General features: G+C 34.4%; 4 protein-coding genes and 1 pseudogene across 5 annotated transcripts in view; 1 reads left to right on the top strand and 4 right to left on the bottom strand.

Moving 5' to 3' along the window:
• Window positions 1-5723, bottom strand: part of LOC114308592 (1-aminocyclopropane-1-carboxylate oxidase homolog 1) — a 159022-nt gene extending 153299 nt beyond the window's left edge. The window contains exon 1 of the mRNA XM_082875535.1: window positions 5679-5723. The gene's annotated coding sequence lies outside the window, so the exon portion shown is untranslated. The remainder of the gene's footprint in view (window positions 1-5678) is intronic.
• LOC114311358 (uncharacterized) overlaps window positions 1-23880 on the top strand; it is a 218702-nt gene that overhangs the window by 149111 nt on the left and 45711 nt on the right. The window lies entirely within an intron of this gene.
• LOC114263885 (1-aminocyclopropane-1-carboxylate oxidase homolog 1-like) lies at window positions 11966-13978 on the bottom strand (annotated as a pseudogene).
• LOC114311370 (1-aminocyclopropane-1-carboxylate oxidase homolog 1) lies at window positions 15775-17920 on the bottom strand. Its single transcript, XM_028257514.2, has 3 exons — window positions 17245-17920; window positions 16461-16782; window positions 15775-16160 (listed from the first exon to the last, which is right to left on the bottom strand). The coding sequence occupies exons 1-3, from the start codon at window positions 17799-17801 to the stop codon at window positions 15903-15905; spliced, it is 1137 nt and encodes a 378-aa protein (XP_028113315.2). The 5' UTR covers window positions 17802-17920; the 3' UTR covers window positions 15775-15902.
• Window positions 20008-23796, bottom strand: LOC114311359 (uncharacterized). Of its 2 annotated transcripts, none has more exons than XM_028257505.2 (5): window positions 23539-23796; window positions 20909-21023; window positions 20721-20810; window positions 20514-20612; window positions 20008-20357 (listed from the first exon to the last, which is right to left on the bottom strand). In XM_028257505.2, the coding sequence occupies exons 1-5, from the start codon at window positions 23604-23606 to the stop codon at window positions 20259-20261; spliced, it is 471 nt and encodes a 156-aa protein (XP_028113306.2). In that variant the 5' UTR covers window positions 23607-23796; the 3' UTR covers window positions 20008-20258. The 2 variants fall into 2 exon arrangements, with proteins under 2 accessions (XP_028113306.2, XP_028113304.2); XM_028257503.2 differs by having other exon boundaries at window positions 20721-20825; window positions 23539-23753.

Genomic DNA, 23880 nt, shown 5'->3' on the forward strand with positions numbered 1-23880 from the left:
GAGACATTAAAGTTTCTCGACTTCTTGGAAATAGGTGATAGATATTTATAGGTGTGAATTTCTATAGTACTGGTAAAATTCAGGGTGTGTTTGGTATCATTTTTGTTTTCATATTCTATTCTCAAAAATTGGGAAAATGAAAATTTTGTTTGACAAATTGATTTGCTGAAACACTTCTATTGGAAACACTTTATTATTTTTTCTGATAAGCAACAAAGAAGATTGTAATAGATAAAGTAGAGAGGGGGCACAACCTGAGTACAATCACACAAGAAAATCAAAAGAAGGAAAAAGAAGGAAAAAAAAGTATTGAGGAAACTCCAAAATCCTACAGAAAACCGTAAAATAAAAAAGATAAGTTGATGAATGGGTGTTTTTTTATTGTTTTTGTTTCTGAAAATATCGAAGATAAAAACGAATTTTGAATTCCTACTGTAAAGAAATAAAATGCCTGGGGATTCAAAAGCACAAAATTTATTAGTTGTGATCCATAATATAACAATACAATAAAAAAGAGTAAAAATAAACGAAAGAATAAATTACCAGCAATAGTAGCATTATCCCATCCTTGTAGTAAGTTACCCATTGCTGCAGCAACAGCCACCAGAACTGCTCCACTCATCTTGCTCTCTCTCTCTCTCTCTTTCTCTCTCTCACAAAACTGCATGATATTTGAACAGTGCAATGTAAGAATAACATAAAGCAACTTCTTCCGTTTGGTGAATAGACTCTGCAGTTGACAAGATGTGAAATGAAGATGGCAACTGAGTTTTGATCTATGCATACTACTACATCAAGCTAACACCTAAAAGAAACTCCTTTGAAAACCATTAAAAACATGAGAATGATTAAAAGCAACTTTCGAGGAAAGGAGTATTCATATTCACTCAATGTAGCTAACACCTCATTTGGGGATCCTCTTTTTTGAAGCTACATTTGTCTTCCTCAAAACCAACTAATTTATTTGACACTCTACATTCTTTCCATCTACTAGGGAAATATGGTGGAATTTCGTAATTTTATCAAGGCATTGTTTGGAACTTGAAATTAGTAAGGTAAAAGGAAAGGAAAATCTTTATCCTTCGTGTTTTCCCTCCTACTTAAAGCAAAGTTAGATTGACATTTTTCATGTAATAATAAAAATTCGTGCAATGAGGAGAAGAAGAAATTATACTTGGAACAAAAAATTCCTCACATACTTTCAAACAAGGAACAATAATTTCCTTAGCATTATCTTTTACTTTTCCCTTTACCAAATTCATGAACCAAATGGATCATAAAAGAATTTTAATTTGAATACACACTTTTTTGTGGAATTACAAGAGGGTGGAGTATAACTAAAAGAGAGGTTGATGGCAAGTTTAAAATAGTGAGAATAACTACTCATACAATGCAAAGAGAAGTGGCAACTTTAAAAGAAAATCATTTAAATGGAAAAGAAATTATTGGACAATGTTAAATTAAAGTGAGTGGTGCATGACACTGTTCTATGAAGGTAGACTCATATTCCAAAATCTGTTATTCAAAAAATATGGAAAAACAAGAGACTTATGAAACCTGAAAGGCAATGCCATATAAACAGATTTCCAAATGGGAGTGAGATCAAAATCATTTAACCATCAATTTCACAATTAAACAATTGATGTTGTCTCCATAGTTCAAAAGTAAATGGAAGTAGCATTTTTCTTCTAATATAACAAGCTATCAGACATTACAGACATCACTGAATAAGGGAGACATTACACACACAGATTCGATCGGTGCAGTGCAGAGATGAGAGATCAGGGAGAGAGAGAGAGAGAGAGAGAAATAGAGAGAAAGGCTTACCTGTGAGACAGTGTGAGTCTATCGGGGCGAGAGAGGGAGGGACAGAGATGAGACTGATCTGATGAGATGAGAGAGTGAGGGAGACAGATTAGATCAGAGATATATCTGATATATATATATATATCAGATATATATATATATAAAACAACCATCGGGCCGAGAGAGAGAGAGACAGAGATTGAGAGAGAGAGTTTACCTGTGAGTAGATCGGCGGTGCGATGATCAGTGCGAATCGATGAGATGAGCAACGAGAGAGTAGGAGAGTGATCGGTGCAGCGATGAACGAGATCGGTGCAGAGATAAACGAGAGGGTGAGAGAGAGAGAGAGACGACTGAGAGAGTGATGTGAGGGAGACGATTAGATTTAGGGTTTTTTTCGGTTCTAAAGAGATTGGGGATTTTGGGGCGCGGGAATGGAAAAAATGGGGGGACCGAGCGGGCGGGATGAAAAAAAAAATATAAAATAAAATAAAATAAAATAAATCATAAATAAATATTTAAATAATAAAAATAAATAAATAATATTTTTTTTTCTTTCCGTTATTAAGGTTGATTTGTTTCGTATATATTTTAATGAAAAATATCTTCACTAAAATAAAAGTTAATTTTCTATAGTCAATGAAAAATATTTTTCTGCGGTCAATTTTTTTTTATTACTAAAAATCATGAACTAATTTTTTGTAGTAGAGGAAAATGAGCGGCAGCAGTAGTGAAGGTGGTGGATAAGAGATGATGGTGGTGGCGGTGGTGATGGTGATGGCGAAACAGATTAGTGGTGAAGTTGTGGTAGTGGTAGTGTAAATGGAGTGGCAGGGGTGAAAGAGATGTAATGGTAGTAGTAGTGGTAGTGGTGGTGGTAGTGGAGTGGTGGCGATAGTAGTAGTAATGGTAGTCGTAGAGGTGAAGTGGCTACAGTAGAAGTAATGGTGGTGGTGGAATGGTGTTTGCAGTAGTGGTGAAGGTGGTAGAGGAGATGGGTGGTGAGAGAGAGAAATGAGTGAGAGACAGATAGAAAAGAGAGAAAAAGACAGAGTAATGAGCGAGAGAAAGATAAAGAGAGAAAGAGATATAGAGAGAGACAGAGAGGCAGAGAGAGAAATCGATAGAGAGAGATATATAGAAAAATAGAGATAAACAAGAGATGAGAGAGACATATAGAAAGAGAGCGAAAAGAAATGAACGATAGAGAGAATAGAAAAATAGAGAGATAGAGAGAAAAGAGATGAGCGAGAGAGACAGAGAGAGAAAAGAGATGAGAAAGATAGAGAGAAGAGAGATGAGCGAGGGAGACATAGAGAGAAGACAAATGAGAGAGATAGAGAGAAGAAAGATGAACGAAAGACACACAGACAAACAAATAGATAGACAAACAGACAGAGAAATAAGAGTGATGAGTGAAAGAGAGAAAGAGAAGAGTGGTGGAAGTTGAATGGCATTTGCAGTAGTGGTAAATGTGGTAGAGAAGATGGGTAGTGAGAGAGAAAGATGAGTGAGAGACGAATAGAGAAAAGAGATAGAGAGACAGAGTGATGAGCGAGAAAGAGACAAAGTGGTCGCTAAAAGTGCATTTTCTCGTAGTGGATCGATAAATCGATAGGGAGCTCAATAAATAAAGAAGACAGATAATTCAAAACTCTGTTCAAAACTTAATTCAAATCAATTTTTTAAATATTTTAAATATTTAAATATTTTAAAAATATTTTAATTTTGTGAGAGACAGATAAAGAAGAGAGATAGAGAGAGAGAGAGACACAGAGATAGAGTGATGAGTGAGAGAGAGAGATAGACAAAGTGGTTGCTAAAAGTGTATTTTCTTATAGTGGATCGATAAATCGAGAAGGAGCTCGATAAATAGAGAAGATGGGAGTAAGAGAGTGAGCAAGTCGAACATAGTGAGGGAGAAATAGACAAATAGACAAATAGACACAAAGAGAGAAAAGAGTGATGAGTGAGAGAGAGATAGGGAGAGAGAGATAGACAGAAAAAGAGATAGAGAGAGAAAGAAAGAGAGAGATGGAAAGATAGAAAAAGAGAGAGAAACAAGAGATGAGCGAGAGATAGACAAAAAAAGAGAGAAATAGAGTGAAAAGAGATGAGCGAGAGAGAGACACAGAAAAAGAGAGAGACGGAAGGAGAAGAGAAATGAGCGAGAGAGATAGAGAGAGATAGAAAGATAAGAGAGAGAGAGAGAAAAAAAGAAATGAGAGAGATAGAGATAAGAGAGATGAGCGAGAGAGACAGAGAGAGAAAACAGATGAGAGAGATAGAGAGAAGAGAGATAGGCGAGAGACACAGATAGAAAATGAGAGAGAGATAGAGATAGAGAGAAATGAATGAAAAGAGATAAAGAGAAGAGAGAGAGATAGAGACAGAGAGACAGGAAAATGAAAAAATGAATGAAAAGAGAAATGTTATATCAAAAGAGTAAAATGACATTGTTTTTTTTAATTTTTTTGCGACACAAAAATACCGTTGAATTTATTCAAATCATTTTGTGACTGTATATATATGAAGCTATCTCAAAACCACAATCACAAAAATCTTTTAAAAATTCACTAAATACCAAAAATACAAAAAAAATACCATAATTCAATACATTTTTTTTTTTTTTGGTATTTTTATGTATTTATTAATTTTTAAAAATATTTTTTCATAAATTTTTTATTTTTTAGATACATCTAAGTAAGGTACATCTAAAAAAAAATATTTAAAATTTTAAAATTATTCATTAAAAAAAACACGAAAGTCACTTTTTGTGACGGCAGAAATTGCCGTCTCAAAAAAGCAGAGTATTTGCGACGGCACCATTTGCCGTCTCAAAAAAGCAGAGCATTTGCGACGGCACTATTTGCCGTCTCAAAAAATGAGAGTATTTGCGACGGCAGAAAATACCATCGCAAATACTCTCATTTTTTGAGACGGCAAATAGTGCCGTCGCAAATGCTCTGCTTTTTTGAGACGGCAAATGGTGCCGTTGCAAATACTCTGTTTTTTTGAGACGGCATTTTCTGCCGTCACAAAGAGTGACTTTTTGAGACGGCAAGTGTGCCGTCGCAAATAGTTCTGTCTCATATACCCATTATTGGGTATAAACCAAAAAATAAAATTGGGTGATGAAATCTCCATCCGCAGCCGACCAACCATGGTTTCAAAATCAACAGAACACGTCAATCCGTTTTGGGGGCATTTTTTCCTTTTTTTTTTTTTTGCTTTTTTGGTTTTTTTTTTTTTGGTTGGGTTACCCACTTTAAACTTGGCCATATGGAGCTGGAAGTTACGATGATGATTCGAGTCAAAAGATAACTTCTATATTTGAATACAAGGTTGATATTTGATATCACCATCCAATCACATTTTTGTCTTTTACCCAGTATATATATGGCACATGAAAATTAGGATTTATCTTCAATCAGATAGTTTTATTGTGGGTTGGTGATAAAATTTTAGCTATATCACTGTTAAAAATTATGATTAGCATAGCCAGTTTGTATTTGAATCCAAGTGCCTAGTCTAATTTTGAATTAATCCATGTTTTAGTTGTTTTTGAATTTTGATCAAGTACAAAGATTAAGAATATAAAATATATATACTTTGATTGGTTCAAGAAGAAATTGAGGGTTTTCATATAATAAAATCTTGGATTAAAACCAGATTTATGCCTGTCATGTACCATCCATTTCATATTAACATGTGATGTATATGCATAATTGGGCTCTTTGCTCAGAATTAGCAAATACTTGAAAGTGACAAACAAAACAAGAATGAAAATCAATTTTTCAACACAACAACAACAACAACAAAAAAACACTTTTTTTCTATTTAAACAAACCTTATTCAGTAGAAGAATTTACCTAGGGTTCGAACTAGAAGTGCTCCGCAAACAAGATGGAGATGGAGATGGGGATGTTGGATCGATTGATCGAGCTTTCAAAGAGAGAATATGATGTAGGACAAGATTTTAAGAACTTTTATATTTTTAGTTTTAATCTTCTTGATATATTATTTATTATTTTTATTATTTTGGAATTAGATTTTGACTAGGATTTTATATAGTTTAGAATTTTAGTTTCCTATTCTCTTAGGTTTCCTAATTTGTGTTGATTTACCTTTCCTAGTTTATTTTAGAATTACTTTTCCTACAAATATTAGGTTTAGTTTATTATAAATAGCTATTAAGTCTCATGGCAAAGACAACTTTTATTCATTCAATCAATAATATTAAGATATTTTTCCTTCCTTATGGATTCAAGGTTCTATTTTTCTCGTGGATTCGAGAATCCCTTTCGTCCACTAGAACAATATCTAGTCCCCGTATATTCCGCTGCGTCAAGTGGTATTAGAAGAAGGTTTCTTCTTACTCGATGTCATTCATCGAAAGAGAAAGCACAATCTCTATTGACAATGATCGTAGAGAAAGTTCTAATAGGATTCGAGTCAAGAGACTTGCCCAAGGCCAACTTGTTAGTCACAACGTTAATAGGAACCGCGCTATGGGATTTGCCCAAGGCCAGCCTATTAACCACAACGTCTTAAGACGATCTTCTTGTTATCAATACAATAGTGAGGACAAATCTGAAGATGAGTTATTCGAGGATTATGGTGAATATCAGTCGGAAAGGCAACAATGAAGATTCAGTGATGTATTCAATAACAATAATTGCATCAATCATGACTTTTCAAATTATCAAGTACCACTAGAAATTTCCTATTTTAATGCTTCTTGTCATGCCAAGGATTTTATTTATTAGTTTTGCAAAGTTGACAGAATCCTTGAATGTATGGAAATCTCTGAAGAAAATGTCACAGCCCAAACCTGCCCCTATGGGTTTAGCACTATAACCGGCCAGTAATCCGTGATTACCGAAGGCCTGCTTAACAGTAATAACAGTAATACAGAGTACAGGGGCTGGCGGAAGCCAAAACAGTAATAAAAGATGTCCAATGAACTGTGACAGTTTGTATGCAAAAAAAGACTTTTCATAACATATTTACATTCTGAACCAAAACAGTATATACATACATATGCAATCATCCAGGGCAGGGTCCTAATCCCTATTAGAACAATACAGTACGGTACAGTCAGTCTATTCAAAAACAGAGACAGAAATGATGAATCTAAACACCCCAAAAGCCCTAGCTTGAAGGACTTGGAACCTCACAGTGAGGCACAGTGGTTGGCTTGACAAAAGGGAGTTAAACCCAACGCTCCTAGCTCCGATCCGGTGTCTGGACACCTACATATATATATAAACAGTGAGCTAAAACCCAGTGAATAACATATGCGTAAAGAGGTTAGGAATGAATGTCCTTTCAGTATTTAAAATAGTCATTTGAACCAGTTATTCGATCATAGCAGTCATAAGTGGTACATCCAATAGCAAACAGTACAGTAGGTCTTAACAGACTGAACAGTCAGTTGATGGCCATCATATCAGTAAACAGTAATGGTTCCAAACATGGGAACCGACAGAGATATCTGTGACAGTAGCAGTACAGTACAGTAGCAATAAATTGCTATGGATGCCACGAATACAGTTCGCAAATAGGACATGCATTCATTCAGTAAGAAATATCATTTCAGAAAGCAGTACGGTGATCATTCAGAAAATATTCATGATTGAATATATCTTTGCAACATTGTTACTTACAGAGTTCTGGGCTACAGAAAGGCTAGTGAGCATCCTCGAATGCCAACCCTACACAGTTACAGAATGAACACACACTAAGTTACACACTTGGAAATCAATGACTTAGTCCCTATCTTGACTCGGTATGGTTCTATAGCATTATCCTCATTAAGATGCCTTAAACTAGGCCTAGGAATGCCTAGGATGGAATGAGGATGCAAAGATGCACTTTAAAACACTTTTCAGAATTTTCAGAAAACAGGGGTCTCGCTCGAGCATGTATTTCTATGCTCGAGCGGACATGCAGACAAAGGAGCTCCGCTCGAGCGTGACTTTCCTCGCTTGAGCAGACTACAAAAGTACTGGATGCAAGAAATTCACGCTCGACGGGCGCTCGACCCCCGCTCGAGCGTGAGACACAAGTCCTCGCTCGAGCGTGCATTCCCTCGCTCAAGCGGACTGTAATCACATGCAAAGTACTGGATACACGCATTTCACGCTCGAGAGTTACTTTTCCCGCTCGAGCGGACTGCATGAACTCAGAGTGTACACTCGAGCATGAAGTTCCTCGCTCGAGCGTGGATCCAAAATCTGGAATTCTCAGATTTGTCTCCAAGCATGAAACTCAACATTAAAAGCATCAAATTCAATCCTTTTAGGCTAATTTTCTGGAAAACACTTTAAAACTCATAATATGACATGTTTCAAAGATTAATTTGCAAAATCAAAGCCCAAAGGTAGTTCAATTGAACACCATTTTTAAATAAACTTCAAGAACAAGCTCAAACATAACATGCATGTATTCAATTGAATTCAAAGCTTCCAATACATAACCAAATGTGTCAAAACTTTCAAAAACATGCTAAATTCATGGACCAAAGCTAGAATATGGACATGTATGTGAGGATTTCCATGAAATCAACCTCAAAACTCAACAATGTATACATGCATGCATGAATTCCTACTCAATTCAACATATTAAGCTAATTCATGCCTTAAATCACTAATGGCTCATGGATCATGCAAGATACAACTACAATTCAAGTTCAAGAAGATGGTTCTCCTACCTTAGGTCCTCAATTTCAAGAATGGAAGCTCAATTATGCAATCTACTCTTCAATTCTTCAAGTTCTCCAAGTAATTCTCTAGATGAAACCAAACTCTCCTCTCTCACTCTCTCCTACGGTTTTGTCTCTAAAGATTGAACAAGAATGATGTATCAAAGGCTCCAAACAACGTTGTAGGTAATGGCCCACTAATGGCAAAAGGGTAAATAAGCCAACTAATGTAATTCAACATTATTTAATCCAATTTAATCATACCAAATCAAATTTCAATTAAACATACCATAAAATCACATAAATTCTAATTAGCATAAAACACTAATTAATTTCATATTCGGCCGCCGATAAGGCCTTCAATTTACAGTTAAAATTTAAAACGTGAACAGATAAATCAATAACAGACAGATAGAAATGCATTTAACATAACACATTCATGCAATCAGTTTAGGATTTCATCCTAATCAGTTACTTATCATGTTCAGTCACAGTTTAGTAGTAATCAGTGGTGAGGGTTATCACAGAAAAGCAAGCCAAATATATCGCGCGTAAGTTATAAGGTTATATTTTTACACGGTGGAAACAATTGCAGTGTGATCGAAGTCGACAACACAAACAACCCATTAGGACGTGGCATAAGATGAAAAAGTTGATGAGTTCTAGATCCCTTCAATCAAATCATGGCCAAATGTTGTATTAACAATATCAAGGAAAGCTTGAATCGAAACAATTGTTCCAAGGTCAACAAATTTGTCATGCTCCACCATACATTGAAGAAGAAAAGATTTTGAGTATCACAATGTTTCAAAATTTTGAAGACCCAAAGAGACATTCAATTGAAGTAGAAAATCAAGTTGATTTCAACAAAGGTGAGAACGTTGAAATTGATGAAAAAGTGGTCACTGAAATTACTTTGATCAAGAAATTTGAAGAAGATGATGAAGAGGTGAAGCAAGAGAAAAACGTTAAAGTTAGCCAAGAGCTTCTAATGACGGAACTATTATCTTTTGATTATTATGATGGTTATGAGATTGCAAAAGAAGGAGATCCAGTTGAACTCAATGAAAGAGAAAAAATAAAAGATGATGAAATAAAGTTGACATATGCACCAGAGAAGTTGATTGAGGATGCAATTGATAGTCCAAGATTGATAAATGAAAATCTAAATGAATCTAAGACAGAGCAGAGTCCAGAGAGTATCCAACATCAACATAAAATACACTTCATTGATTTTCTTGGTGTGGAGCAATTTAATTTAATTTTCAATGTGTCTAATTAACCTTGTCAACCAGTTGAAGCATATAGATAAGAACTTTCAGAAAGAAAACTTTCCTATATACAACTTTTGGAAGAGGGACAAGCAACTGAAATATTTAAAATATCTCTTTATTTGGCATGGAAGATGGCAGATCTCTAATATGAACTTGAGGACCAGTTCTTTCAAAGAAGAGGAGTCTGATGTAGGACAAGATTTTAAAAAATTTTATATTTTAGTTTTAATATTTTTGATATATTATTTATTAATTTTATTATTTTGGAATTAGATTTTGACTAGGATTTTAAATAGTTTAGAATTTTAGTTTTCTGTTCTCTTAGCTATCCTAATTTGTATTGATTTAAGTTTCCTAATTTATTTTAGAATTATTTTTCCTACAAGTATTAGATTTAGTTTATTATAAATAACTATATAAGATTCATGGCAAAGACAACTTTTATTCATTCAATCAGTAATATTAAGATATTTTTCCTTCCTTATGAATTAAAGGTTCTATTTTTCTCGTGCCCCTTTCGTCTATTAGAATGATATATAGTTCCCGTGTATTCCGCTGCGTCAGAAGAGATGCGGTGGAGTTGCTGCTACCACCACCGCATGTTTTAAGAACAGCCTGATCTCCATTTGTGGCACCATCATTGTCGAAAAGTAGTAGTATTTCTACTGACAAAGACGCCAAGATGTGGGAGAAGTTATTGGCTAGTCTTGGGTACAGTTCATATGCCCAACAGTATTGTGTTTGATGAAGGAATGAAATTCATAAATTTATGTTAAGTGATAAATTGTAATTGGTGACATATATATGACGACCAACTAATAATTTTCCAAGATCTAGTGGAATTATGTAGACATTTAACAGATTGACATTGAATAGATTTTCTAATCAATCCAACCATTAACAATATGCTTTTTCTAATCAATCCAAATGCTAAAATTTTTGTCATTTTTTTAACTAACCATGTCATTAATCACGCTAGATAATTTAATAATTTTAAATTGAAATAGAAAAAGTAACAATAGTTTAAGAAATAAATATAAAATTAATCTTCTTGCTTTTTCTTTTTCCTTTTTTTTTTTTTTTCCTTCAAGTGAATCAAAGCGTCCACTCTAAAGTTGCAAAATTGAAAAAGACCCCAACATCAATTAAACTTCATGAATTTGCACAAGAAAAAGAACACATAATGACAACCAAAAAAAAAAAAAAAAGGATAAATTACATTTTATTCTTTTTATGTTTGGTCACTTTTCTACTTTGACTCTAAAAGTATGTAATGTATTTTCTTACTTTAGTCCTTACATAAACTTAAACTCTAATATAACAATATATTTTTAATATTATGTGACAGTTATTATGATACTTTATTTCTAATTTTGAACAAAAATTAACTTTAGGGGCAAAATGGAAAAAATTTGAAAACATGAAGGGTAAGAAAAAATAAACTTTAGGGATTAAAGTGAGAAAGTGATCAAATATAAAGGGAATAAAATGTAATTTACCCTAAAAAATAATACATCTGCACAGTATAAAGAATGAATGAACAATGAACATAACCTCAACTAACAATATATGAAAAAAAAACCCATCAGAAAGTCTGAAATTGGATACAATTACAGTTTGATCTTCAGATACTTTATAGACAAATACAAACTTATCATATATAAGCAATATTATTCACCATGTTTGTTTCTAATTTTTCGAAAACACTTTTTAAGAAATTCTACTTTCTTGTTTTCCATATTTTTTTGTTTTTACTGAATTTTTTTAATAGTTTAAGCAATTGTTTTAATTTTTAGACACACCTAATATAAATACACTTAAAAAATATAATTTTTGTAAAAAAAAAAAAATCTTTAAAAAATTCACTAAATATAAAAAATACAAAAAAAAAATACGAAAATTCAGTATGTTTTTCATATTTTTGTATATTTATTAATTTTTTAAAATATTATTTCACAAATATTTTACTTTTTAAATATATCTAAGTAAGGTGCATCAAAAAAGTTTTTTAAAAAATGCTTAAAATTTAAAAATATTCACTAAAAACAAAACAAAAAAACACGAAAAACAAAAACTTAATTTTCAGAAAACTAAATTCAAAAAACTGAAACCAAACATACTGATTGATTTTTAAATTGTTCACATGATACATGAGACACCAATCATCATCACAATGATCTCACTACTTGGAATGTGGAAGTGAAGGAACTCCATCAAGCCCTTTGGCATAGAAGTGTTTCATGTAGTCTTCCAAAGTGGTTTCTCTGTATATTGGAGGGTTTTCCTCTAATAACAACTCTTTGATTGGTCCATAAAGTCTTGAAGTAGTCTTTGTATCACCTCCTGTTCTGAAAAAACAAGCCACTGAAACTCTTGGTCCAACATGCAACACTCTGTGTTCGACACTTTTAAACTTGTCGTTTGAGATGAGCTGCCCAAATACAGACATTGAAGCAAATACGACGGGTTATCTTTTCGAATTCCATTTCTGTCCAAACCAAAACCCAGTGTTCACAAACAGTAATATGATTCTTGACATGGTGTTTGGTTAAGATAGGCATTTGTGAGGAGTTTAATAAGCTCAATATGCTAATCCACACTCACATAAAAAAAGTTATTTTGGTATTCTCGATTTCAAGCCTGCTTTTAATTAGGGCCTGTGGTGAGTGTATTTAGATGTGCTCAAAAGACAAATGGTTTCCCAAATGCTTGTAGTGTTTTTTTACTTCAGCCTTTTTTGTTGGCTTTTTTTAAAAGCCAAGAGGAAGCTTTTAAGTCAGTGCCAAACATAGTAGATCCAATCAACACCTTCTATACATTGCAATATATTTTTATCATTTTTTTTTTTAGTGAACCAAGCATGAAAATCGACATTATGATGGAATGAAAGTAATTTATACATGCCTGCAGAAGATCTCCAATGTTGACCACAAGAGCACCAGGGGTGGGGGGCAAATCAACCCACGGATTCTGGTGAAAAACTTGGAGGCCACCTATTTGGTCTTTTAGAAGGATGGTCATGAAGGCAGAATCAGTGTGGCTGCTAGCTCCCAAAGTCAAATCCGATTCGGGGCAAGCAGGGTAGTAATGACCGACATGGAGAATCCCCTCAACACAACCCATCTCTTTTAAATGGTTCGGGTTTAACCCAAGAGCCTCAGATAATAATTCAGAAAGACCACATCCCAATCTCATTGCTTGCCTTGTGTACTCAAACATTATGTCTCTGTAGGTTGATGGGAAATCATCTTATAGCAGAGATGCTAAGGCAAATTGTGAATAAAACTTAGTGGATCATTTGGCATTAATACAAACAGGGGAAAAAAGAAAAAGAAAAACCTTGAAATGGACATAACTGTTATGGGTGATATTTTAAGGTCTCATGTTCAACTCTGATAGAACACAAACATTCAGGCTTAACCGATACACGTAATTTGTAAGTGGTTGTACATATCTAAAATGTATTCATAAAGCCTAGCTTTTAATAATTGAGATAATTTTCTTGGAAGTGGCTGATTGCAAGGTTGTACTGGCCTCCCTTTGCAAACCTAGATAATATATTGTATTCATATAGATGGATAACAATCACTCCACCAACTGGTCTCCCTAACCTTTTTGCTTTCTCACCAAATTTTTGTCCAAAATTTTAGAACAACACTGATAATAGATCAACATTAAATTCCAAAAGTTAAATTCATTTTGAAAGCTGTGGCCTTAGATTAATTTCGCACTCTATATACCAATATCAAAGGGAAAAAAAAATAAAAAAGATTAATTTCATGTAATGATCATGATCTAAGTTTTTTTTTTTTTTTGGTGGTAATTTATTGAATTTCACATCACATACCTGCAAACAGCAGGCAATTCCTCAGGATCAGGTAGATGAGAAGCCATAAAACAAGACATGGTATCCCTCCAATTAGCCATTGGCGCTTCGAACAGATCAAAGTTGCTGTAACACAAAAACCTCCTGGCATTGCAATCCCGGGAATAGTATTTCCTCACCTCATGTCTTGTTCATGAAACCTCCGTACCCCATCAATCATCCCATCCATGACACTAACCGGAATTCCATTATTGATCACTTGAAAGAATCCCCAGTTCATGCACAAGTCTAGAATTTTCTCAACAATCTCACGTCACAGACCTGTATCTGTGTTAATGCCTTCAAAATCAATCACCGGAATGCTAAACTTGGAATTGCCAGAACCCAACTGATCATCAGAGCCAGGGATGGGCCGAGGGGAAGGGGGGGCTGACAGGGGCAACTGCCCCCCCAAGTTTTGAAAACCCCCCCTAGATATAGTACTAAAATTACAAATATTTTTTAATTATATAGGTTCGCCACTTCAAAGTTTTTCCAAAAAATTTAAGAACCGCCACCCCCTAAATTTTCTACTTTAAAATTTAAATATTTAATTATTTTTTTGATAAATACTAAAAATAATAATAATAATAATTTATTTTTTAAGTATAATTACTTTTTATTTTAAATTTAGTAATGTTAAAATAATTGAGAATTTATTTGTTAATATGTTAAAGTCTTTTTTTTTCTAATTAGGGCCCAAATTTTTTAATTGTTTGGTTATAACTAAATAAAAATACTACTCACGTGTAACCTGCCCCACGCTTGAAAATATCCCCAAATTCTTATTAACATAATTGTTTAAGCCCCTTCTCCACTTTACACTCTCTCTCTCTCTCTGTGTGTAAATGATATGAAAGCTTGGAAAAGAACTCGCAGAACGTACAAAATATTCATGGTTAAGGGTGCATTTTCTTCAGTTTATACGGCGACAGCAGAACGTGCATTTTCAGCCATGAAAATTATAAAGACTAGATTGCACAACAGGATGGAGATATGTTGACAATGACATTGCTCGAGATTTTGATGTAGATTCCATCATAGATGCTTTTTATATTATGAAAGAACGTCAAGCACAACTTTATGTAAAGCAAATAGTTACTTTTTTGAAAATTAATATGGATTTATTAGAACATATCCAATTATATTTTGATAATATTTTGTAATTATATACGATGAATGGAAACATCTAATTATATATTTTTGTGATATTTGGTTAGAAATTGATATTGTATATCACATGTTCATTAAAAACATTTTGATTGCATATACACTCGCTCCCGTGATATTAGAATCCTACGTCCATCCCTGATCAGAACGAAGCTGGTTGTGGCCATTGACCAAGATTTTTGGTATCTTTGTCACCACGGCATCAAGGAGGCCCTTAGATCCAGCTTGAGAGTCATCGAAGGCTTTTAGTTCACTCTTTCTATCATAATCAGTTTCTGTTACTGCCTGAACTAAACCAGTGCTTGTGACTACCATTTTTCTTAAATTTCTCTAGTGATACAATGACCAGTGTTACAATGAAAAGACCAGAAGTGTCCAAAGTAAAATGGACTTTCTGTCATTTGAAACTTTAAAATTGAAATGTCGTTATTACCAGCTTTCTTCCAATAATGCCTCCATGAATATTTAGAAAATTTTCACAGTAATACTGACATCACTGCTTTCGTCTTTGTTTGTGTGTGGGCCATCCAAGATTAATGTTGTGTGTGAACTTTCGAGTAAAAAGAAAAGAAATTATGTGAACTAAATGCGTTTTCGTGTTACTTTTGAGTTCAAATAGACACAAATCATCTCTCTTTTTTTTTTTTCTTTTTTTTAAAGGGCCATATATCTTCGCAACTGGAAAGAAGGTATATGGGTCAGAGCAACTGTCTTTCCAACCTCTCACATTTAATTCACTGAGAAAACTTTGTTTCGGAAAATGTTTTCTGCCTCCTAAAAGTGGAAAACATTTTTCACCCAAATAGACTTATTTTTCATTGACTATAGAAAATGTTTTCCGTTCACTTTTGTTTTCCATTGTATCAAATGGTAGAAACTGCTGAAAATATTTTGCGGAAAATGTTTTCCGCCCAAACAAGGAGCGTAAATTTTAAAATTTGATGCAAATTCAGTTTGATCTCCAGAAACTTTCCTGACAAATACAAACTTATTATACATAAGAGTATTGATTTTCAAATTGTTCACAAGATACAGGAGAAACCAATCATCACCACAAAATTTCACAAGTGACCTGAAGATCTCACAACTTGAAATGTGGAAGTGAAGGAACTCCATCAAGCCCTTTGGCATAGTAGTGTTTGAGGTAGTCTTTCAAAGTGGTTTCTCTGTATATTGGAGGGTTTTCCTCTGATAACAACTCTTTGATGGGTCCATAAAGTCTTGAAGTAATCTTTGTATCACCATTTGTTCTGAAAAAACATGCCACTGAAACTCTTGGCCCAACATGCTTTGCCAATACTCTGTGTTCAACACTTTTAAACTTATCGTTTGAGATGAGCTGCTCAAATACAGACATTGAAACAAATAAGACAGGTTGTCAGTTCCAAACCAAAATCCGTTGTTCAGAGACAATAATATGATTTTTGGCGTGGTTGGTTTTTTGTTGGGAGAATTGACCAAATGGAATAGATTAACCATTTCCTATGAAGTTGAAGCATAATTCTTATTCTATCTCGTTCTAAAGATTGGAATCATGAGGATCTGGAATCATATTTTCATTATTTAAATATTGCCTTCATTATCAGTGCAATGAGACCATTGAAATACATAATCAAGTTCAAAAGGAATGGACACGTGCCTGAAGAAGATCTCCAATGTTGACCATAAGAGCACCAGGGGTGAAGGTCACATCAACCCACTGATTCTGATGAAGAACTTGGAGGCCACCTATTTGGTTCTGTAGAAGGATGGTCATGAAGGTAGAATCAGTGTGGCTGCTAGATCCCAAAGTCAAATCTGGTTCGGGGCAGGCAGGGTAGTAATGGCCCAGGTGGAGAATCCCCTCAACACAACCCATCTCTTTTAAATGGTTCGAGTTTAACCCAAGAGCCTCGGATAATAATTCAGAAATAGTACATCCCAATCTCATTGCTTGCCTTGTGTACTCAAACATTATGTCTCTGCAGGTTGATGGGAAATCATCATATAGCATAGTCACAAGTTTCTTAGCTGGGAGATGGTGAGGCAAATTGTGAATAAAATGGTCTCATGTTCGACTCTCATAGGACACAAACATTCAAGTTTAACCGATACACGTAATTTGTGAGTGATTGTGCATATCCAAAATTTATTCATTAAGGCCTAGTAATGAATGAGAAGGCGAGGTTGTCAGTCATATTAAATAATTAAAAAATAAAATAGTTTCAGGTCCACAAACATGGCATTGTTAATAGCTTTTAATAACTGATATAATTTTCTTGGAAGTTGCTGCTTGCAAGGTTGTACTGGCCTCCCTAACCATTTTGCTTTCTTACCTAATTTTTGTCCAAAATTTTAGAACACTGATAATAGATCAACATTAAATTCCACAAGTTAAATTCATTTTGAAAGTTGTGACCTTAGATTAATTTCACATCACATACCTGCAAACAGCAGGCAATTCCTCAGGATCAGGTGGATGAGGAGCCATAAAACAAGACATGGAATCCCTCCAATTAGCCATTGGCGCTTCGAACAGATCAAAATTGCTGTAATGCAAAAACCTCCTGACTTTGCCATCACGAAAATAGTACTGTTTCCTCACCTCAATGTCTTGTTCATGAAACCTCCGTACCCCATCGATCATCCCATCCATGACACTAACCGGAATTCCATGATTGATCACTTGAAAGAATCCCCAGTCTGCGCAGGAGTCTAGAATTTTCTCAACAATCTCACGACGCAGACCTGAATCTGTGTCAATACCTTCAAAATCAATCACTGGAATGCTAAACTTGGAATTGCCAGAACCCAACTGATCATCAGAGCGAAGCTGGTTGTGGCCATTGACAAAGATTTTTGGTATATTTGTCACCCCGGCATCAAGAAGGCCCTTGACTCCAGCTTTAGAGTCATCGAAGGCTTTTAGTTCACTCTTCCGATCATAGTCAGGTCTAGTTACTGACTGAACTCCACCATCACCAGTACTTGTGACTACCATTTTTCTTAAATTTCTCTAGTGATAGAATGACCAGTGTTTCAATTAAAAGACCAGAAGAGTCCAAAGTGGAATGGACTTCCTGTCATTTGAAACTCTAAAATCAAGATGTCGTTATTACCAGCTCTCTTCCAATAATTGCTATATCAATATTTAGAATTTTTTTGGAGTAATACTGACATCACTGCATTCGTCTTTGTTTGTGTGGGCCATGCAAGATTAATGTAGTGCCGTTGTGAACTTTCGAGGAAAAAAAAATTGTCTATACTTGCTGTGAATTAGATGCGCTTTCGTGTTACTTTTGAGTACAGATTTCGCTTGGGAGGTACTTATGAAGGGAAAATGATACAGTCAGTAATATGTCACAATTAAAATGTCTTTCCAACCTCACAATTAATTCACTGACTAGATCAAGAAGTTATTGGTTGGTTCAGAACAACGTCATATGGCGCTCCACATATATTGTGATTGGTGGAGGGAATGAAGTTCACGATTTTGTATTGAATAATTGGAGAATATGAGTAGACATAATGATTTGTGATTGGTGAAGAATATCATCACATGACATGCCAAGACTAACCAATAATTTTTCACCAATCATTCCAACCTTTTCTGTGGATAATGTTTTAAAAGAAGGTATGAGAGCAGCTGTCCTTTACAACCTCACAATTACGGAAAATGCTATGAACCCCAAATAAATTACTAAATTTTCTACCAAACCTCTCACATGGGTGTGAGATCCACACAAATCAAATGTGTGTGGGTCCCACACCCATGTGAGAGATTTGGTAGAAAATTTGATAATTTGTTTTGGGTCCCTAGCATAACTCCACAATTAGTTCACTGACAAGATCATTCCAAACTTTTTCTATGGATAATGTTTTTTCTGAAATTTTTTTTAAGTACTGCTATTCAAGTCTAAAAATTAAATCTATTTTTTTAGACTCAATGATGTAACACTCTATTAAATATTTAAGTTAATTCCCTCTCATTTATTCTCTAATTACCAACCAATTATCTTACTGAATCTAAAAAATAAATTTAAAAAATGAGTTTGTATATTATTTTCTTTTCTTTTTTTTATGCAAAAGTCATGAACTAATTTACAAGTAGGAAACCACACTTTGTAGCTTTAATTTATTTTCGTTGCTATTTGCACAACATATGTAACTTGCTGCAATCTTGCTAATTCACATCTCTCACATGTATTTGAAATAGATTGAGTCTCGACCTCTATGGATACTGTATTTTCAGGTGCTTTGAAAGAACCATACATGTCAAATTTGAAGAATGATGCATATTAGAAGTGCTCACATACCAGATTGATTCGATTTTAAAAAATGAAAATGGAACAGTAACTTAATCAGCACACTTAATAGCAAAAATTTAGAAAAAAAACCATGTTAAATAAAATTGAAAACAAACAACAAAAAATAATTTGCTTTCAGTTATGTTCCATAATTCTAGATTAGTCTCTCAAAACAATCTCACCATTTTTTATGTCTAGCAAAAAAAGGGGAAATAAAAATGAGAGAAAAGATACCTTCACAGCAATAAAATTCAGAAACTTTTACACTGTTTAGTTGGGAAAGATAAAGGAAAAAAGTGCGTGAAATTAAATAAATTGTAAATATATTTTATTCACATTTCGCATACATTTTTCCTTTTCATTTTCTTTTCGTTTTCTTTCCAAATTCTCTCACCAAACATAGCGCTAAGAAAACGTTTGACCAACGAGCCACGTCTTTGATCCAAATCCCACCTCTTTTAATTGGGTAATTATTCATGAGTATGTGGCATGCCACACATTGCATACACACCCTCCATTGGTGTGGTCCTTGAATCCGTTAATTATTCATCACTTGCATTCACTGAGCCCCGGTCATCTGCTCAGCTGAACAAACAATTGAAAGGGTGCACGTGCAAATGTGAGCGCAAAGAACCCTGAATTTCTTCAGCAAAAACATCAATTGGCAGAACAGGCAGCCCACATCAAACCGTCAAAGCAGGAATTTGTTTTCAATGGCCCAAGACAATCGATCTTGATTGGCCAAATCTGTTTTAATACCAGTCATGGTTGACACCAAATTTGACCCAAACCACAATTATCTCCCATAGTAGAATGCTTGTATTAAACCACAAACAATCGGGCTAGAGCAAGAAGCAGATCAAACGTTAAACAAAAAGAAACTGGAGTAAAACCTGGATAGAGGACAGAATTTTACCTTTTCTCATGAATTATATATTTCCAAAACTCGATTCAAAATTTCCATAAATCTCAATGAGAACATCACACCATAAATGTTAAAAAGAGAGAATAAACCCAAAAAAGAAGAATACAGATAACAAGAAACTGTCTCGTCAACACTACAAGCATCCAAAATGCGGTCCTTAGTGATTTCCAGACACATTGGCACTGTTAATATGATGTAACATGAGGTGAACACATGATATTCTTTCTCAACCCGTCTTAGTTTTGGGAGCCTTCTTCTTGAGTCTCCTTGGCATTGAGTTTTTCATGCCAATAAAGAAGAGCAATGCCCCCAACAATGACAAGCTCTGCAAAAGAAAACATAAAATTAATCAATTCTGATTCTATCATTTTCAGCTGATACGTAGATATAATAATAATAATAATAATAATAATAATAATAATAATAATAATAATAATAATAAAGAGTTGATCCTCTTTGGTAGAGAATCCCATTGGCTAACCTGTGAAAACTTGACGAAAAGTTGAGCATATTCTTTCTTGTCAACATCATAGTTGTAGAAGTCATAGAAGATTGGAGTAGCAATTGCCTGGTGTAAAAGCTGCACAAGAGACAAAAGGGAATAAATAAATTTTTAGTGAGATTCAATGAAACTGATTTGATAGGCCAAAGAAATTAAAACAAGGATGAATTAGTTGAGACTACATACCAGTAGAAAAGCTCCAAGAGAGCTGCCAAAAATGAAAAGAAGGCTTCCAAGACCCTTCATAGCTATGGCTGCAACAACTAGAAATTTGATCTGTGAATAAAACGACTGGATGTTAGTTTGTGACATTGTAGAAAAACAGGTATGTTCATTCCAATCATGGAACCTAATAGGGAAAAAAAAATTCTCACTTCTATATCTGGCACTTGCAGCCCAGTTTGAACTGACAAATGTTTTGAGAATACATTGAACTTTGGTGTAAGGGACTCCGCAGCTGGCCCACCATCAACACCAAATTCATTGAACCTACAAGCAGGAACAGTTAACAAATAATTCAACAAAGAGGGGAAAAATTAAGAGACAAAGTACACAATTTTCAAGCAACACATCACTGTGCCTCTGTGCCTCAAGAAGAAAATTCCTTTCGATAAGGTTTCTTTTCAGGAAAACGAGAGATTGAAATCTTTCTTTATCACCATGTTAACTTCTAAGGTCCTATGGCCCTGTTTCGTAGAGCTTTTTTTAAGTTAAAAGCTGATAATCAGAAAGCAGAATCTAAAAGCACCCCTACCCCAACTTTTAAATAATCAGCTTTTTTCAGCTTATTTAAGTTATTTCTACCTAATAAGCTATAAGCAGAGAATGCACCAAACAATCTGGCACAGGCTCCCAAATTAAAATAAGCTATAATCACCCCCCAAAAACTGTAACAAACAGTCCCATAGTGTCAAAAATGCATAATAACTAACAGTCTACAATTTTTAAATACAGCACTCTTAAATTTTTGTTTCTTCTTTGCCTTTGCATTAACAAGGTACATCATCTATATTTGTGGGAATAAACCAGAACTTGTAAGCAATTGACAATTTGACATTATTAGGCTTCTCAAAAACTTTTCTACCAATCTTTAGCACATGCCAAGATGGATACCAGCACATGTTACAACTCAAAACAGAGTGATTGTATCCAAAATCACATCACATCAGTCGTGTAAGAAAGTACACGCTCTAGTTTACTTCTTAAATGTCCCTTTTCCCCCTATATGCACACCATTAGACTAAAGTTGCCCCAAACACTTAAGTTGTTTAGCATGGTTGCCAGAACTTTGGTTCTAAAAGGTTCCAGGCTGAAGCCTATCCATTCTAAATCCAATCTATAAGTATATCAAAAGATCAAACATCAACCAGATCATTTTCAATGAGAAAAAACAAGCCTCAAATGATTGTCTTGAATTTCATACAGTAAATTTTACAGGTCATTCCAAATTTAGAACAAAACCACGACATTTACTCCAACCTATATCGGACATCAGGGCTTTTGGCATGTTGGCTTTTTGGCTAAACACCCAATCACATCATTCTCTCTATTTTTTTTGCATGTCTTTTCGTAAAAAACCAAAAGGCCAACTAAAATAGTCAATTCTTAAACGATCTATGGAGAGTCCATGTTTCATTCACTACACATATTTGAACCCAACATCTCCCATAGCCAAAACCCTGATGTCCTTTTGGGAGAAACTTGTTGTACAGAAGATTCCATTCACAGGCCTACTTTTGGATCATCTTATATTTTTTTCATTGATCAAGCTAACATATTTACACCTTCATCCCATCCCTTTTGGATCATCTTAACTTACTCCCGAAAACCTAAATTACCAAAGTTCTATTTCTGGTTAGAATCTCCACATAGCCATCTTTACCACAAGCCTTGGACACAACAGTTTAAAACAGAAACACTATAAAAATTAAGCCGCAATGCTTCTATGTGTTGCATTAGTAAGCAACAAAAGCTTATTAACAAATAGTAACAATTTGCATTAAATAAACAACCACTTGTATCCGATGCCAAAATTACTAACTGATGCATGACTGCCCACATTTTGCAAACCATATTTCAAACATTAATTGAAAGCACGACCACTACAACACAGAATCTGGGTCAAAAGATAGTAAAATCATTTATATATATAATGGGAGAACCCCATTTTGGTGTTTCCGGCTTTCTGAAGGTGTGCTAACGCTCTTGTTTCCTAAAGAATCAATGATGTATATAGTAAGACGCTTGTTCATGCAATTCAAATTCAAATATTCACAATTTGATTTGGTGGGTAGAGAGACGAGATCTTCTTTTACTGATGTGTAGAGAGACAATATTTTTATTTTTATTTATTTTTTGATAAATAAGCAAATATTATTGAGAAAGGATCAAGATGATACAACAAATACAGGGAGGCCACCCCAGATTGGGGAGACCAAAATAAAAAGTGTAGAGAGACAATATTTGAAAATTAGTTTCCGGAAATCAGTTAATTTAGGGTATATGACAGTGGCAGTAATATTTAGGCATAACTACAATTCAAATTTTATTCAAATTTCCGTTCTTGTATGTCTTTGTTTTAAGCCAATCACAATATACAAAAACCAAAAACCAAAGGAGACTCAGAGAGCTAGCTAGAAACAGTTGGCCAAAACAGTAACAAAATTACTTAGTCGTGCTAAAAAACTGCGAATAAAGTTAAAGTTAAAGCAAAAGCAAATTTTCAGCCAAAATAGCGAGATCCAGCGTGTACTAGAGTGTTTAGTTCCAAATCTACCACAAAATCAAGGCAAATCTCAAACTTTTAAGATCCAAGGCCACAAGCACTGCAACCAAAAATTCACTAAAAGCAGCAACAAAACCCTAACATCTCCTTACCAACAAGTCCATATCAATGAAGTACATAAAACGAATCACTCACTCATACATGACAAGAGAAGATTTAGAACATAGCAGATCTGACAAAACAGAGCGAAGAAGAAGAAGAGCAAAAAAAAAAGCTTACTCTTGCCATGCAGAGAGTATGAAAACAGAGGCAAACAGGACTCTCCCAAGGAACGATACGAACGCCATTGATGTCCGAACACGGCCGCCTGACTCTCTCTCTATATATATCAATCGATCTTCTCTCTCTAGAAATCGAGACAGAGGACAGACGCGAGGAGTGAAATGAGGGACAGTGTATGAGAGAGAAAGAGAGAGAGAGATAGGTGGTGTTTGGTGTAGCTGTTAAAACAGCTTATAGATTATAGCTTAACAGATTATAGATTATGACTTTAATCAGAAGCTGTTAATCTGTTTGGTATAGCTGTTGGATTATAGATTTAAGTTGCTGAGTAGTGTTTGT

Source organism: Camellia sinensis, chromosome 6 (genome assembly GCF_055761805.1).
Source record: "Camellia sinensis isolate YWXY chromosome 6, ASM5576180v1, whole genome shotgun sequence".
NCBI classification, from domain to species: Eukaryota; Viridiplantae; Streptophyta; class Magnoliopsida; order Ericales; family Theaceae; genus Camellia; species Camellia sinensis.